At 41.8% G+C, this 18,514-nt stretch overlaps 1 protein-coding gene across 2 annotated transcripts in view; it reads left to right on the top strand.

The window, feature by feature from the left end:
• Window positions 1–18,514, top strand: part of HAO1 (hydroxyacid oxidase 1) — a 93,226-nt gene that overhangs the window by 49,201 nt on the left and 25,511 nt on the right. For both annotated transcript variants that reach the window (XM_033935499.1, XM_033935498.1), the window contains one exon: window positions 16,952–17,207. In XM_033935499.1, coding sequence (XP_033791390.1) covers window positions 16,952–17,207 — 256 coding nt within the window. The remainder of the gene's footprint in view (window positions 1–16,951; window positions 17,208–18,514) is intronic.

Below are 18,514 nucleotides of genomic sequence, written 5' to 3' on the forward strand. Positions count from 1 at the left end.
TGATAAGACCTTAGAGGAGCATAATCGAAAGGTACGTCTAAGTCCATTTTCGTCCAAGTCGCAAGTCGTCCAAAGTAAAAAAATAGCTTAGGACACATTTTCGAAAAATACGTCCAAATTTTATTCCCTTCTGAAAATCGTCTAACTATACGTCCTGCCAATCTGATCGTCCAAGCCGCTAAATCGTCTATCTTTATACCACATTTTCAACCAACTTTTCGTCCAAGTCAAAAACGCCTAGAACAAGCCCTGTTGGATATGGGAGGGGTCTGCAAAGTGATGGACTGAACACCCAGACATGGCACCTAAATAGTGGGGTACCTTACAGGACACTACTGCGAACTTCACAAAAAGGTTGCCATGTCATCATCTCACTACAGCTCTCATATAAGTCATGGTGAACCCACCAAACCACTTCCAGAATCCCCTAGACCCACTTATCTACCACCCTAATAGCCCTTATGGCTGCAGGAGCCACTTATATGCCAGTACAAAAGGGTTTTGGGGGTGTATAGGGGAGTGCACATGTTTCAGTATCAATGCAGTGATTACAGGGGCTTATGGGCATGGGGGTCTCCTCTCTAACCCACTCCCAAGACGACTTAAGCTGCATCTGTGCAGGACGACTGGGCTTTCCTATGCCAGGCTGCCAGGTAATGTTGGTCTGGAGGCTGAATTTTTAAGGTGTGATTAATATTTTTATGGGGTTGGGGGGTCGGTGATAGTGTGTGTGTGTGGGGGGGTCTGTATTATAATAATAATAATAATAACTTTATTTTTGTATACCGCCATACCCAGTGAGTTCTAGGCGGTTTACATTAATTAAACATAGTTACATACAGTTAAGTATTAATTGAACAGAGTTGCAGGCAACGAAGTAGATGAAATTGGGGAGCAGGATAGAGTGAACATAAGAACATAAGAACATAAGCAATGCCTCTGCTGGGTCAGACCTGAGGTCCATCATGCCCAGCAGTCCGCTCACGCGGCGGCCCAACAGGTCCAGGACCTGTGCAGTAATCCTCTATTTATACCCCTCTATCCCCTTTTCCAGCAGGAAATTGTCCAATCCTTTCTTAAACCCCTGTACTGTACTCTGCCCTATTACTCCCTCTGGAAGCGCATTCCAGGTGTCCACCACTCGTTGGGTAAAGAAGAACTTCCTAGCATTCGTTTTAAATCTGTCCCCTTTCAACTTTTCCAAGTGTCCTCTTGTTCTTTTATTTTTCGAAAGTTTGAAGAATCTGTCCTTCTCTACTCTCTCTATGCCCTTCATGATCTTATAAGTCTCTATCATATCCCCTCTAAGTCTCCTCTTCTCCAGGGAAAAGAGACCCAGTTTCTCCAATCTCTCAGCGTATGAGAGGTTTTCCATCCCTTTTATCAAGCGTGTCGCTCTCCTCTGAACCCTCTCGAGTAACGCCATATCCTTCCTAAGGTACGGAGACCAATATTGGACGCAGTATTCCAGATGCGGGCGCACCATCGCCCGATACAATGGCAGGATAACTTCTTTTGTCCTTGTTGTAATACCCTTCTTGATTATGCCTAGCATTCTATTTGCTTTCTTAGCGGCTGTTGCGCACTGTGCCGTCGGCTTCATTGTCATGTCCACCATTACCCCCAAGTCCCTTTCTTGGTTGCTCTCATTCAATAATATCCCTCCCATCGTATAGTTGTACCTCGGGTTTCTGTTTCCAACATGCAATACTTTACATTTCTCAACGTTGAACTTCATCTGCCATCTCGCCGCCCATTCCCCCAATTTGTTCAAGTCCCTTTGCAATTCTTCGCATTCCTCTTTAGTCCCAGCTCCACTAAATAGTTTTGTATCGTCCGCAAATTTTATTATCTCACACTTCGTGCCTGTTTCTAGATCATTTATGAATATATTAAATAGCAGCGGCCCGAGCACTGAGCCCTGCGGAACACCACTCGTGACCCCCATCCAGTCCGAGTAGTGGCCCTTCACCCCTACCCTCTGTTTCCTACCCGCCAACCAGTTTCTGATCCATCTATGTACGTCTCCGTCCACTCCATGGTTCTTCAGTTTCCGGAGTAGACGTTCGTGAGGCACCTTGTCAAAGGCTTTTTGGAAATCAAGGTATATGATGTCTATGGGGTCTCCTCTGTCCATCCGTTTGTTAATTCCTTCGAAGAAGTGCAATAAGTTCGTTAGGCACGATCTCCCCCTGCAGAAACCATGTTGGGTTGTTTTCAAAAGTTCGTTTCTTTCCAGATGTTCATCGATGTGTTCTTTAATCAGTGCTTCCGTCAGTTTCCCCGGAACCGAAGTCAAACTCACTGGTCTGTAGTTTCCCGGGTCACCTCTTGATCCCTTTTTAAAGATGGGCGTGACATTGGCTATCTTCCAATCCTCCGGGATCATGCCTGTTTTCAAGGATAGGTTGCAAATTTGCTGCAGTAGTTCCGCTATCTCCTCCTTTAATTCCTTCAGGACCCTGGGATGGATTCCGTCCGGACCCGGGGATTTGTCAGTTTTAAGTTTTTCTATCTGCCTGTGTACATCATCAAGGCTCACTTCCATGGATGTTAATTTTTCTGCTTGATTTCCATTGAATATTTGTTCAGGTTCCGGTATGTTGGTTGTGTCTTCGTTTGTAAATACAGACGAGAAGAACATGTTGAGTCTTTCTGCGACTTCTTTCTCCTCCTTCACCGCTCCCTTCCTGTCTCCTTCGTCCAGCGGTCCTACCTCCTCCCTAGCTGGCTGTTTCCCTTTAACATATCTGAAGAACGGTTTGAAATTTCGTGCCTCCCTGGCTAGCCTCTCTTCATACTCTCTTTTGGCTTTTCGAACCACACGGTGACATTCTTTTTGATACTTCCTGTGCTCCTTCTGGTTCCCTTCAGTTTTGTCCTTTTTCCATTCCCTGAATGAATTTTTCTTATTGCCTATCGCTTCCTTCACTATTTTAGTCATCCATACTGGGTCTTTTGTTCGACCCTTTTTGCACCCCTTTCTGAATCTGGGGATGTGCAGATTTTGTGCCTCGCTCACTGTGTCTTTGAAAAAAGACCAGGCATGTTCTACTGTTTGCCATTTTTTGGAAGTGTTCCTAAGTTTCTTCCTTACCATTTCCCTCATTGCTTCATAGTTTCCTTTCCTGAAGTTGAAAGATGTCGCTATGGTTCTCTTTCCGTTCGGTATGCCTACTTCAACCTTGAACTTGATCATATTATGATCACTGTTTCCCAACGGTCCCACTACTTCCACTTCCTTTGCAGGTCCCCTTAGTCCATTTAGGATTAAATCCAGAGTGGCATTTCCTCTCGTCGGTTCTCTAACAAGCTGCTCCATGAAGCAATCTTGTATAGCCTCCAGGAATTCTGTCTCCCTAGCGCATCTTGAGCTTCCAAGACTCCAGTCTATCCCAGGATAGTTGAAGTCTCCCATAACAACTGTGTAACCACTTTTGCATTCTCGCTTCATCTCGGCATCCATTTCTTTATCGCTATCTCCGGTTTGCCCGGGTGGACGATAGTATAGGCCCATCTTTATTTCATGCCCTTTCCTACCCGGTATTTTAACCCATAGCGATTCCAGTTTGTTGATCATCTCCGCTGTGTCCATTCTTGTCGATTGTATGCTTTCTTTTACGTATAGGGCTATTCCTCCTCCTTTCTGACCTGACCTATCCCGGCGATAGAGCTTGTACCCCGGCAGTGCTGTATCCCATTTGTTTTCCTCATTCCACCACGTTTCAGAGATTCCAATGATGTCTATGTCCTCTGCATTGGCCATGGCTTCTAGCTCCCCCATTTTGTTTCTTAAACTCCTTGCATTAGTATATATGCAGTTTAGATCCTGGCATTTTGTCGTCTTCATTTCTTTTCCCTGTGCTTCAGTCTTTGGTGTCTTCTCTTTTGCTACAATCTTTCTAACCTCCTCTTCTGGGTTAGTTGACTCCTGTAATTTGTCTCTTGTTTCTTCCCTGCCTTTTTTCCCCTTAGTATCTTCACGGGATACCTTCTTCCGAATCATCGACGCTAGGTCGACTGTCGGCTTTCCCCTTTCTCTTAGTTTAAAGCCTGTTCTATTCCTCTCTTGACGTTGTTTGCTAGAAGTCTTGTTCCCGCCACGCTCAGGTGCAGTCCATCTCTCCTGTAGAGCTTGCTCTTGCCCCAGAACGTTGTCCAGTTCCTCACGAAGTGGAACCCTTCTTCCTCACACCATCTCCTCATCCATGCATTTATTGATTGTAGTTCTTCCTGCCTTTTCACATCTGCCCTCGGTACCGGTAGGATCTCTGAGAATGCTATCTTCTGGGTCCTCATCTTCAGTTTCCTTCCTAGAATCTTGAACTGTTCTATCAGCGTGCCTCTTCTGTAGTCTCTCCTGCTGACATCATTCGTCCCGATGTGGATCATTACTGCGGTCTCTTCCGTCTCCGCTCCTTCCAGGACCTTCCCAATTTTGTCCACGATGTCCTTGGTTCTCGCTCCTGGGAGGCAGGTCACCAGTCGATCCTCTCTTCCTCCTGCTATGTGGCTGTCCACATGCCTCAATATCGAGTCTCCCACCAGGATCGCTGACTTTCCCTTCTTCAATTTTCTTATCGGTCTCAGGTCAATGTCCTCGGTGTGCTTAGCTCTCTCTTCTTCTGGGCATCGACTAGCCAATTCTTCCCCCTCGTGTGGTATTCTTCTGTGGGTGTCTTCTTTGAGGTCATCTGCTTCTTGCTCCCCCTTCCAAGTTGGTGTTGCATCATCTCTCATCTGGAGTTCGTTCTCTTCCACCCTCCTCCTGTATGCTTCCTCAATGAATTCCTCGAGTTCCCTGACTTCCTTCTCGATGTGTTTCTCACTCCTGAAGTCTTCAAATGCCCTGGTAGGGTCCTCCATGGTGTAAAGTCCTTCTAGCTCCTGTATCTTGTCCTCAAGTCGCTTGACTTCTTTCTTCAAGCTTTTCAGCTCCTGACACCGACTGCATACGTATGACTGTCTCCCCGAGGGGAGGTAGTCATACATATGACAGTCCGCGCAGAACACTGGAAAGCTCATCTTCTGGTTACCTTCTGCTTCCATCGGGGTTACTACTTTAAGAAAACAGATAAGTTTACGTGTTCCTTCGGTGCCTGCTTCCTTCTGCACCTGCTTCTTGCTTTACTGCCTTCTGCCTTTGTATGGACTGCCTACGCTCTACCTTTCCTTACTTTTGTTTGTGTGATTGTTCTTTCTGTGCCTGGTGCCTTTGCACAACCTTGCCTAACTTTTGCTTGTGTGTGGTTGTTCCTTCTGTATCTGCTTCTTGCCTTGCTGCTTTCTTGTGTGTGTTGTCTTTTCTCTTCCTTACCTTACTGCTGCTTGTGTGTTCGTCTCTTCTGCGCTGCTTGCCACTTCCTCACCTTTCAGTCCTTCCCTGTGCTCTCGCCTTCGCCTTCAAGGGGGGTGGGGGGGGTGGCGTAATAAAGGGGGAGGGAGGAGGTTTAGGTTCTTTGAGGAGGGGGCAGTGCTTATCTGGTGACTTTAAGTGGGTTTTTGTGACTTAGACCATGTTTTAAATGGTCTAAGTCACAACGTCGAAGTTCCGTCTAGGCTCTGTTGTAAAATTTTCGGTTATACATGCTGTACGACTAAGTCTAAGCCTACCCATGTCCCGCCCTCGACACTCCTCCTGAAATGCCCCATTTAGCTATGGTCGTTCAACGACACTATGAAGGCCTAGGTCGTTTAGAAATACGTCCAAAACCCAGTTTGATTATCGGCACTAGGACGTCTATCATTTATGATCGTCCAAGTGCCGACTTAGGCCAGTTTTTGGATGTTTTTCTCTTTTGGTTATGAGCCCCTTAGCGTTTCAGGAAGGTAAATTACAATCCTGGCTTGGTGAATGTATTCATCAAGCCATATCTTACTGTTCTTTTCAAAAATTAGTTGTCTTCTTTGTTTGACAAATTTATTACTTAGTTGGGTATTTTTAAGATTGCAATTCATTTTTAACTTTTTATAATGATTTTATTTCTATGGTATGAATGTATTTCACTGATTGTTCAGTTTCTTATGGTTTAAACCGCCTATAACTATTCAAGAAATTCATCCAAATTTCCTAACTCCCACTCATCTCCCCTCTCTCCCCCCTTAGGATCCTCCCCTCAAAATGTTACTTAGACCTAACGCCTTTAACTGTATTCCTCTTCCTGAAAACGTCCAGATATCGTCTTGATGTACCAGGCTCAACATCTTTGATTGTATTCCTCTTCCTGGAAATGTCCAGTTATCTTTTTGATGTAATCTGCTTATAACTGAAAGGTACAGGCGGAATAGAAGTCATTAATGTAATGTAATAAAATAATACATTTATTATTATTGTTAAATTAAATTGTATTTTTTCTTAAAAAAAACAAACTTTGTGTGGAAATTGGGATGCATCAAAAAGCAAAACCTTGTTGAACCATTCTTGTGATCTACCTTTGCAGATTTTAATGTCTGGTGAAAGCAATAATCTTTTAAGGCCCAAGTAGTACCGGTCTCAAGGGCCAGTCATATAAGACAGAACAATTAATAAATTATAAATGAAGACTAAAAGAGAGCATATACAATCATTCAAAGGATTATTTGGTTATGTATATTGCTAAAAAGTGATTTATTTTTTTAAAGAACCAAGTAGTACATGTCTCATGGCAAATAAACATTTGTTGGATATTAGATATACTACTACTCTGCCCTCCAACCTAGCCCACTGATTAACCGTTCCCCTTAATTGTATCCATGACATTCTGTTTGTGTGTCTTGCTTGTTTAGATTGCAAGCTCTTTCGAGCAGGAACTGTTTTCTTACCCTTTCTGACTCTGTGCAGCACTGCGTACGGCTGGTAGCGCTATAGAAAAAAAATTAATAGTAATAGTATTATATAAGGGGTATTCAATAATTTATCTACCTCAGTAGGAAAGAAAATAATTTTTTAAAATTTTTGTTTTATTTTTCAATATAATCTCCTGATAGCTCCATAGACTTCATCCACTTTTCCTGCAATGACTTTAACCCCTTTGAAAAGAATTCTTCTGTTTGACCTTCAAACCAGGATGCCACAGCTTCCTTGACGTCTTCATCACTTGAAAACTGCTGTCCATGGAGACGTTTCTTCAAAACTCAGAACAGGAAATAATCTGAGGGAGCCAGATCGGGACTGTAGGGTGCATGGTTCAGCTGCTGAAATCCACATTCTCAGATGGCAGTGATTGTCGTGACACGTGCACCGGTGCATTTTCGTGAAGAAGCAGCATGCCTGCTTTGAGTTTTCTTCATCTTTTCTCCTTGATTGACTCCCACATAGTGATCATTGTGTTGGCGCAACTCTCCTCGTTTATAGTTGACTTGTGTGGCTTGAACTCCAGAAGCAAAAATCCTTCATCATCCCAGAAGATAGTTGCCATGACTTTACCTTTGTCTTGAACTTTTTTGGGGTGCATTGACTCCTTTTTGGACTCAGGATCTCTGTCTCATCTCCAGTCACCATACGATGAAAAACATACACTTGTTCTTCATGGAGCATCACCAAGTTCTCCTGACAGCACTGGAGCCTCGTGGCCTTCTGACATGATATCAGCATTCTTGGAACCCATCTTGTACTAACCTTGGACATGCCCAAGTTTTCATGAATTATTTTCCAAACTGTACCTGCCGAGATGTCCATTTATTCAGCTATTTAGGAAACCTTAATTCATCTGTTTGACAAAATTAAATCTTCAACTTTCTTGCACATTTATGTGGAAGTTGCTTTCACAGGACGTCCAGTGAGGGTCATCTTCAATGGACTCTGTACCCCACTTAAACTGCTTGCTCCCAAATTTTACTTTGTAGGATGATGCGGCAGACTCACCATAAACTGTAGTCATGCATACATGGATCTCCTTTAGCTTTTTCCCTTTTGTGAGAAATCTTATCACTGAACGGTGCTCCAAATCTAGCAGTTTCTTACTTGATTCGCGCGGAGACTCTCCTGACATCCTATCTCTTGGAATGTTAGACTTGCATTGAGCTGCAACTGTGCATAAGTAACTTAGACATGTCACAACATGCACAGACTTGTTTCAACACACTTGCTACATTCTTTCATACTCATAGATAAACACGTACTGCCTAATTCACCCCCTCTATTTTCAAGTTTCAAGTTTATTTAAAATTTGATAAAAATGCTTATAAAACTTTCTAAGCCCTATACATAGTAATAAAAATAGGGGGTACAAAACAATCAGAAATACAAACAAGACAATATTTGGACGGCAAAAACAGGAACAAAGGGAAAAGAGGAGAAGAACTACAACGGTATAAAGAAAAGTTCACAATAAAGGAAAAAACGATGGGATGCGTAAATGAGTAGAAACATTTTTATGAAAATAGAAGAAATCAAGCTGCGATTCAGGTTTTTAGCATGGGCTGGTGAGGTAAATGCTCTAATATTATGAGCATCAGAGCATTTACCACTCCGGCCCATGCTAAAAACCTCTAGTGCAGCTTGATAAAAGGGGCCCTCAAGCTAGAGGGGCAAGGTGGTTTAGAAAACAAATTTATAAAAAAAAAAAAGAACTCCAGCTTGAAAATAGGACAGAAGCAACCATGCCTAGAGAAATAAATTTAACAAATATGTTAAACAGGCAGCTGACCATGCAAACTTTCTGAGGCCAGATCAATGAATGCCTGGATTTGAAAAATAAAAGCAGTTTTGATTTGATTTTTTTTTTTTTTTTCAAATGACAATTTGACCCAAAAAAGAGGGTGTGAGGTTGTTCTTGCTACTGACCCATGTCCATCTCAACAGCAGACTATGGACTTTTCCTCAAGGAACTTGTCCAAACCTTTTTTTAAAACCAGCTACATTAACCGGCACAAATTGACATGTGCTACAGTATCTTGAGATCCTATTTTAGCACAACATTTTGACTCAAAAATCAAAAACCTAAGAAATAAATACTCAACAATTGTTGCATACGAACATCAATCAATTGATATACCAAGAAATTAAATACCAGCGGACATGATCTGGAGTTCCTTCCACAATTTAGATTGGAATAACTACATCAAATTATATAACAAATACTCTAAATCAGTGGTTTCCAACCCTGTCCTGGAGGACCACCAGGCCAATCGGGTTTTCAGGCTTGCCCTAATGAATATGCAAGAGAGAGATTTGCATATAATGGAAGTGACAGGCATGCAAATATGCTCCTTGCATATTCATTAGGGCTATGCTGAAAACCCGGTTGGCCTGGTGGTCCTCCAGGACAGGGTTGGGGACCACTGCTCTAAATCATACTGTGTCCTGGATTCGTGTCCCCCAGAGATTATGAAAGCAGCTCCACTAGACTTTAAATTATCCCTATTGAACTATCTAACCAATAACCTAAACAATGGAAAATTCCTCACCAATAATGGTCATATTATAATAACCCCAATCCGCAAACATTGCAAATAATCAGCAACATCAATAACCAACTATATACCAGTAGCATCTATTCCATTTATGATAAAAATCATGGAAGGATTGGTACATACCCAACTAATGGAATATCTCGACCAATTCTCTCTTCTGTACGAAACTCAATCTGGTTTTAGGCCTCTGTTTAGCACTGAGACAGTAATTGCAGCCATTCTGGACAATTTGCGTTACTTGTTCAGTAAGGGCCTCAACGCCCTAATCATGCAATTTGACATGAGTTCTGCCTTTGATTTGGTGGACCATGGAAAACTGTTACAATGCCTAGATGCAATCGAAATTAGAGGAGAGATACTGAACTGGTTTCTAGGTTTCCTTATATCATGCACCTACCAAGTCCGTTTTAATCACGATATCTCTGACACATGGAGCAATCCATCTGGCGTGCCACAAGGATCACCACTATCCCCTTTGCTCTTCAATGTTTACATGTCCTCATTGGGTGCACAACTGTCCCAGCTCGGGATAAAACTGTTTAACTACGCTGACGACTTCACGATAATTATCCCATTCATCAACTCTGTCTCAGAAGTCACCCCCAAAGCAACAGAAGTACTAAATCGGATGGAGCAATGGATGACTGAAATCAGACTAAAACTAAACTCAGAGAAAACAAAATTTTTCATAGCATCGCCATACCCACTTGACACTAAAGCACCAATGTGCATCAGTAACCTTAGTTATCCCATTCAACCCACTATAAAGATATTGGGAGTAACACTGGACCAGAACCTGACCATGAAGGACAAGGTAGTCTCCTTGATCAGAAAAATCTTTCTCACCCTCTGGAAGCTTCGGTCCATCAGAGCTTACTTCGACGTCTCATCATTTCGAATTCTGGTACAATACCTTATACTGAGTCAACTCGATTATTGTAACATCGCCTACTTAGCACTCCCCCAGAAGAATATGCGGTGATTGCAACTAGTTCAAAATGCAGCGGTTAGACTACTTTGTGGACTGAAGAAGTTTGATCATGTAACACCTTCCTATCGACTTCTACACTGGATGCCGATGGAGGCATGTGTGAAATTCAAGTTCGGTTGTTTTTGCTTCAAGGTACTTTATGGCTTAGCCCCTAAATATATAACAGACCTTTTCTCTTTCACAATCAACAGACACAAGCAAAGCTCACACCCGAACTTTGTTTCTCCACCGGCTAGAGGTTGTAAATTTAAAAGTCATCACCAACATCTTTTTGCACATCAAGCAGCATCATGGGGTAAAGACCTTGAACAATTGCTCGTGCCTACTACCTAAGGGGAATTCAGGAAACGCCTAAAAACACATCTATTCCTGAAATACTTAGGAAACCAACCTGTACAATCTTAGTCCTCAACAAATGATCTCTAGAACTATCAATCACTAAGTCTGTACTTTGTTTATTCCATTCAATCTGTAACATTTCTAATCATTGTAAACCGCATAGAACTTCACGGTCCTTTGGTATATAAATTGTTATTATTATTATTATTCTGATTGCTACTCTTTTGAGCACCACAAGATGGAGCTCCAGTATTTTATATCATTAAAAAGTGCAATGAAATTTTGCCCATGGATAAAATAGAAGGATATGGGCTTGTTGTTTTCTTCACATGGGAGTTTCATGTTCGTAGTCATAAGTCCTACAATGTTGGCAGGAACTGTGGCACATTGGATAACGGCAATGTAGTGTGTCTTAAGAGATTGAGATACGTTATTTATTTATTTTTTATTGGGATTTATTAACTGCCTTTTTCATGAAGCGATTCACCTTCAGCAGTTTACAATACACTGAATAGTAATCAGATACTCTTAAATATTTTCCCTATACAGTGGAACCTTCCAGAACCATGCTTGTAATCCAAAGCACTGGTATATCAAAGCAAATTTCCCCATAGGAATTAATGAAAACCCGGATGATTCGTTCCACTACCCAAAAACAAATGTATAAAATAAAAAGGAGAAAGCTGCCAAGTTGCCAGAGGAGGAAGAGGAGAAGAGCCATAGACGGTGCTGCCCACAAAAATTTGGGAGTCTTGAAGGTTGTCGGGCTGCTAGCATAGGTCCGATATTTGTCTGAAGTTTGCTAAAATCCTGCTATGGCCACCATCCGTGCAATAAATCATACCCTAAACCTTTGCTACTAAAATAAAACAAAGCTCACTCTCTGTAAACTGCGCACTCACCCATCAACCCGGCAGCTCTGCAGCTCTGGCTGGGCTCAGTACTGCTCACCACTGTCGCCTTCAGGTACATTGTGTGTGACACATGACGCGTGACGTGCATATATTGTGCGTACAATATTTGACTGCTTGTTTTGGGAGTCAACGCTCGTTTTGCAAGTTAAAATTTGCTGGAGTGTCTTGCTCTTCTTGCAAAACACTCGCAAACCGCGTTACTCGCAAACCGAGGTTTGACTGTATGTCCTGGCAGACTCACAATCTAACTATGGTGCCTGGGGCAATAGAGGGTTAAGTGATTTCCCCAGAGTCACAGCCTCTGACTGCTCAAAACTTTAAGCATGTCTGGGACACCAGGCCACTCAGTGGTATAAATTAATATCTGGATTTTTGAATAAGAAACCAAAAACTGGTCTGCGTGACATTTGGAGCATTGAGATAAAGCACCAAATTACTGTGTCTCAATGGCCACAAATTTGGAATTGGAGGTTGAAATGTACAGTGTCTGCATCTATGATAAAGGGGATGGAAATCCTTTCATATGCTGAGAGATTGGAGAAACTGGGTCTCTTTTCCCTAGAGAAGAGGAGACTTAGAGGGGATATGATAGAGACTTATAAGATCATGAAGGGCATAGAGACAGTAGAGAGGGACAGATTCTTCAAACTTTCAAAAAATAAAAGAACAAGAGGGCATTTGGAAAAGTTGAAAGGGGACAGATTCAAAACGAATGCTAGGAAGTTCTTCTTTACCCAACGTGTGGTGGACACTTGGAATGCGCTTCTAGAGAGATTAATAGGGCAGAGTACGGTACTGGGGTTCAAGAAAGGATTGGACAATTTCCTGCTGGAAAAGGGGATAGAGGGGTATAGATAGAGGATTACTGCACAGGTCCTGGACCCGTTGGGCCGCCGTGTGAGCAGACTCTGGGCACGATGGACCTCAGGTCTGACCCAGCAGAGGCATTGCTTATGTTCTTATGAGACAAACATGGTTTTTTTTTGTTGCATAGAGTTTTTTGGACCCCAGTTCGTTTACAGAAAGTAGATAGTACCAAGTCTAATAGATGCTGGCACTGTCATCTTGAAGCTGGGACGTTGGATCATTTACTATACTATTGTCCCTTGATGCTGAAATTCTGGAGATCTATTTGGGATCAAGTTAATAATTTATTAGGAAATCCAGTGGCACTATCATATGATACCATTTTATTTGGTACATCTATGAGGGCAAAAAGTGAAATTTTGTTTATAATGACGGGGGTTGCCATGCAGCTTATCTTAAAAAATTGGAAAAATTGGGACAGATTAAATTATTCATTCTGGTGGGAATCCCTAAGGAAAGGTTCATGGCCATTCAGAAGGGATGTTACAAAAAAAAAATGTATGGAAGTTTGGGAACCATTAACTAAATATTGTAAGGATTGATCTCTTTATTTATCTAAATGGTTCCCAAACTTCCATACATAGGAGAATAAAGTTATTATTATTATTATTATCAATTAGGACATCAAAGTGCCGATTTATAATGCCTTTTGGACATCTTTAATTTTCGAAAATGAGCCTCATAGTCTGCTTTTTTTTTTTCTTTTGCTACCAACCTGTCTCCCTTATTGAGGACTTTCCTGATGAAACAGTTACATTATCACATCTACACTGATGATATACACTTTTTATTTCCAGTGAGTAAGGAGGCAGATTATGTATGCAAATGATACAAAACCGGATGAGGTGAATTTGCAAAAAGACAGAAGTAATGTTTGTAGGGAATGATGACTCACTTTTGAATGTTAAAGAAGTGCAAGTAAGTGATGTGAAATTGCCAATTTTGTCACATATGAGAATACTGGGGATTTCAGAATTGAACATAAAGTTCTGACAATTGTGCATCAAATAATCTGTGGAACAGCGCCTTGGTATTTAACACAGGTACTGAGGCGGTATCTGCCAGCACGTTCTCTAAGATCTGAAACAGCGATGAGATTGACAGTTGAGTCAGCTGGAGAGACTCGTTATGAACACAGACAACAGCAATATCAGTTGCAGGTCCACGATTATGGAATCGTTTGCCAGGATATCAAAGATTATGTAAGGAGTAAAATCTTTCAAAAAGGAATTGAAAACTATTTGTACAAGCATGTGCTGGCTCCATTACATGGGGTCAGCCTTTGCCACATACAGTATGGGGCTCATAATCAAAAGAGAAAAATGTCCAAAAACCGGCCTAAGTCGGCACTTGGATGAACATTGTCAAAATACGTCCAAGTGCAGATAACAAAAACGGGTTTTGGACGTATTTCTAAATGACCTAGGCCTTCATAGTGCTGCTGAACGACCATCACTAAATGGGGCGTTTCAAGAGGAGTGTCGAGGGCGGGAGTTGGGCGGGACATGGGCAGGCTTAGATTTAGTTGTACAGCATGTATAACCGAAAGTTATACAGCACAGGATTGACGGAACTTGAATATTGTTACTTAGACCATTTAAAACAGGAGTCTCAAAGTCCCTCATAGAGGGCCGCAATCCAGTCGGGTTTTCAGGATTTCCCCAAAGAATATGCATGAGATCTAGGTGCATGCACTGCTTTCAATACATATTCATTGGGGAAATCCTGAAAATCCGACTGGATTGCGGCCCTCGAGGAGGGACTTTGAGATTCCTGATTTACAACATGGTCTAAGTCAGTGGTTCACAACCCTGTCCTGGAGGACCACAAGCCAGTCGGGTTTTTGGAATAATTTTTGGAATAATTTTCAGGGCTAGCCTGAAAATCTGACTGGCTCGTGGTCCTCCAGGACAGGGTTGGGAACCACTGGTCTAAGTCACAAAAACCTACCTAAAGTGACCAAATAAGCCCTGCAAACACATAATACAGACCCCCACATACTAACCCAGTGATCACTGACCCCCTCCACTCCCATAATAATATTAATCATAACTTGAAAATTGTGCCTCCAGAACATCATCACCTGGCAGCCTGGCATAGGAAAGCCTAGTGCTGCACAGAAGCATCTTAAACCGTCTTGGGGGTGGGTTAGGGACCCATAGAAAGGTGGACCCATGTCCATAAGCCCCTGTAATCACTGCATTGATATTGAAACATGTGCACTTCCCTATACACCCCCCAAAACCCTTTTTTACTAGCATATAAGTGACTCCTGCAGCCCTAAGAGCTATTGGGGTGGCAGATAAGTGGGTCTAGGGGATTCTGGAGGTAGTTTGGGGGGGCTCACCATGCCCTATAAGGGAGCTTTAGTGAAGTTCACAGCTATTTAGGTGACATGTCTGGGTGTTAAGTCCATCACTTTGTAGACCCCTCCCACGTCCAAAAGGGCTTGTTCTAGACATTTTTGACTTGGACGAAAAGTTGGACGAAAATGTGGTATAAAGATGGACGATTTAGCGGCTTGGATGATCAGATCAGCAGGACGTATAGTTAGAAACGAAAAAAAATTTGGACAAATTTTTTTGAAAATGTGTTCTAAGCTGTTTTTTACTTTGGATGACTTGCGACTTGGACGAAAATGGACACATTGTATAGAATCATGCTTAGCACATCCTAAATAGGCTTAGGTGTTGCTATGTGTCCTAACTTTAGGCACACCCAATTTATGCAAGGTTTTTGGTTTTTTTTTTTGCCTAAATTTCTGTGCCAATGTGTAATTAAACTCTGAAGTTCATTGCTAGAGAAAATGGTGAAAACAGTTAGCTTAGCAGGATTTAAAAAAAGGGATAACTTCCTTAAAGAGAAGTCTTTAAGCCATTATTAAGATAGATGTGGGTAAATCCATTGCTTATTTGTTTATTTAGGTTTTGATATACCGTTCATTGTAAAACTGATTGGTATGCAATAAAATGGGGGATAAAGAGAAATTATTCTTAGGATAAGCAGCATAAAATCTTTGCACTTTGTGACCACTGTTGGAAACAGAATAGTGGGCTTGTTAGACCTTAGGTTTGACCCAGTATTACATTACATTAGTTTCTTTTATTCTGCCAATACCTTGCTGTTCTAGGCAGATTACAAAAGGAAGAGATTCTGGTCATATCCAGAAGATTGCAGGTGATGGAGTGAGGATATTGGTTGTATCAGGAGTTTGTCTTGACATATTTCTTGAACAACTTGGTTTTTATTTTCCTCCTGAAGGTTTTGTAGTTTGGTGCCGAGATCAGTAAATTGGAGACGTGGCTGTGTAGTTTCGCTGCTTGCGTGGCAAGTAGTCCATCATCTATTTTTTTTTTTTTTACACTGAATGCCTTTGATTGGGAGGTGGGTGAAGGGTGTCTTTCTCCTAGGTCTGGAAGAGTTGTTCCGAGTTAGGTAAGTGTTCAGTTAGGATGGTCCATTGCCATGTAGGGTTTTGAAGAGCATGCAGCAGATTTTAAAAAGTATTCGTGCTTGTATGGGTAGCCAGTGTGTGTCTTTGTATGCGGCGGTGATGTGGTCGAACTTCTTCAGTGAGAATATCAGTCTGAGGGCTGTGTTTTGCACTGTTTGTAGTTGTTTGATCATGGTGGTGGGGCAGGGTAGGTATATGATATTGCAGTAGTCTAGTAGGCCTAGTATTAGAGTCTTAATTGTGTTCGGATTTGTCTTAGGTTATGCATGACTGCGAAGGCTTTCTGGACTATTTTGTTGATATGCAGTTGCATGGTGCAGCCTCTATCATCACCCCTAGTATTTTTAGGTGGGGTTTGATGGGATATGGAATGGAGTTTATTTCAAGGTTCGTTATGGTAGGGGTTCTGTCGTTTTCGAGAAATAGGAACTTTGTTTTGTCTGGGCATAACATCATACAACTACGCAGATGACATCACCATCCTCCTTCCCTTCGACCAACTGACCCCACGGCAATAAACACACTACACAAAACACTAGAAAACAGTAAAACAGTGGATAAAAAATGGGAATCTTACCCTTCAAAGACTCCTCATTAAAGTAAGAATGATTGGTGTGTCTTGGGTAAGAGCCTGGGAGTATTTTTTTTTTCTTTTTTTTGAAGTGGCAGCTTATATTTAAAAAAAAAAAACCCCAAAACCCAAAGACAAACAAAAATGGATTGAAATTTCCTTCACTTTTCTTTGTTTTAAAAATAGATACTATGAAAGCACAGTACCGGGCAGAGTTCTGGGTTTCTGGTCTAGAAATATCTAAGAAAAAGGACCATTTAAATTAAATTATTAATTTATCGAGTATTTACGGTTGGACAGACTGGATGGACCATTCGGGACTTTATCTGCCGTCATTTACTATGTTACTATGTTATGTTGCTATGTTAGGTTTAGGTCACATTGCTGGAAAAAAATTAATGGCCATCTTCATGCTTGTGTAGCCTGCAGGTCTGTGGGGACAGGGATGATGTTGAGTTCCTGGGCAACGTCATCCATAGAACAGGTTGCCGAAGCAGCACCTGGTGGTCTTCGCTGGATGCAGCTTTATATCTACAAGGACCGGGAGGTTACTAGGTCACTGGTTCAGCGTGCAGAGGCTGCTGGTTATAGAGGCATCTTTCTAACTGTGGACACACCATATCTGGGCAGACGCCTGGATGATGTGCGTAACAAGTTCAAGCTTCCTCCTCATCTCAGGTATTTTCTGCTCCAGAATGGCATTTTTATTTCAACACTGCTATTTTTGCTACTGTACCTATAGTAATTCCTTTGGTTATTTTTTTACCAAAGATAGTATTTACCACAGCACTAATAGGAGTTAATGAGCATGAAAACCCCTTGAGAAACCACTTAGGCAATATGATAAGCAAAATGGAAACATTTATCATTACTGAACAGGGAGATGGGTTACTAGATTAAAGCTTTTAATAGTTATAAATTGAAGGTACCAGAACCTCTCTCAACAGGCCATTCCCCAGGTTAAAACACAGAAAGATAGAAAATAAAGGCAGATTAAGACCATATGGCAGTGGAGGAACCACAGCCAATCAGGTTTTCATGATCTCCACAATGAATTATGCATGAGAAGGCAGTACTGAGTGTACAAAGCCTGAGCTCTTTTATTAATACTTGGGAACTATGGGTCATTTTTATCAAGCAATAGAAAAGGTGCCAGTACTCAGTACCTCTGAGTACACCCTAAAAAAAAAAAAAGCCCTGGTGTTCATCTGAGGCTAAAGGAAAAAGGCCTAGCCTTTGCAGGGAACTTACTAGGAATAAGTGGAGTTTTAGGACCTATTGTTGCAATGATGAACCAGACTGATTTCTGTTTTTTACCGGATGTTAGAAATTTTACAGTTCATTAACTGGAAAAAAAAAAATATCAAAATAACAAACAGTTTAAAGACTGGGATTTCAAGTCCTGGATCTTCTCTTCTTCTGACCAATGCTGCTTTTGGCCTTAAAAAAGGTGCACCTCTATCCCCGATTCTCTTCAACGTTTATATGTCCTCTCTGAAACTCCTCAAACTTTCCCCCTTCGAGACACTCTACACCTACGCTGACGACATTCTTGTCCTCCTCGAGACCGACTCCAACCTCACCAACCTCTCCGACAACATCTCTTCTTGTATAACGAACCTCCAATCCTGGGCTCTCACCGTTCAAATGAAACTCAATGAGACCAAAACAAAACTCCTTTGGCTAGGCCCAAAATTAGATCAGCTGCCCACCCTCATCCCACTATCCTCAGGCACCAACCTGCCGCTTGAACACTCAAGCAAAGTTCTGGGAATCATCTTGGACTCTACACTGTCCTTCAACGATCACCTCAACTCCTTAGTAAAAAAATGCTTTTTCAACCTTCACATACTAAGAAAAGTCAGATCCTGCTTCCACCAACAACACTTCGCTATCCTCGTTCAATCCATTATTCTTTCTAGACTGGATTACTGCAACTCCATCTACCTAAGCCTAACAAAGAAAAGTCTTCTCAGACTCCAGCG

Source organism: Geotrypetes seraphini, chromosome 3 (genome assembly GCF_902459505.1).
Source record: "Geotrypetes seraphini chromosome 3, aGeoSer1.1, whole genome shotgun sequence".
Lineage (NCBI taxonomy): Eukaryota > Metazoa > Chordata > Amphibia > Gymnophiona > Dermophiidae > Geotrypetes > Geotrypetes seraphini.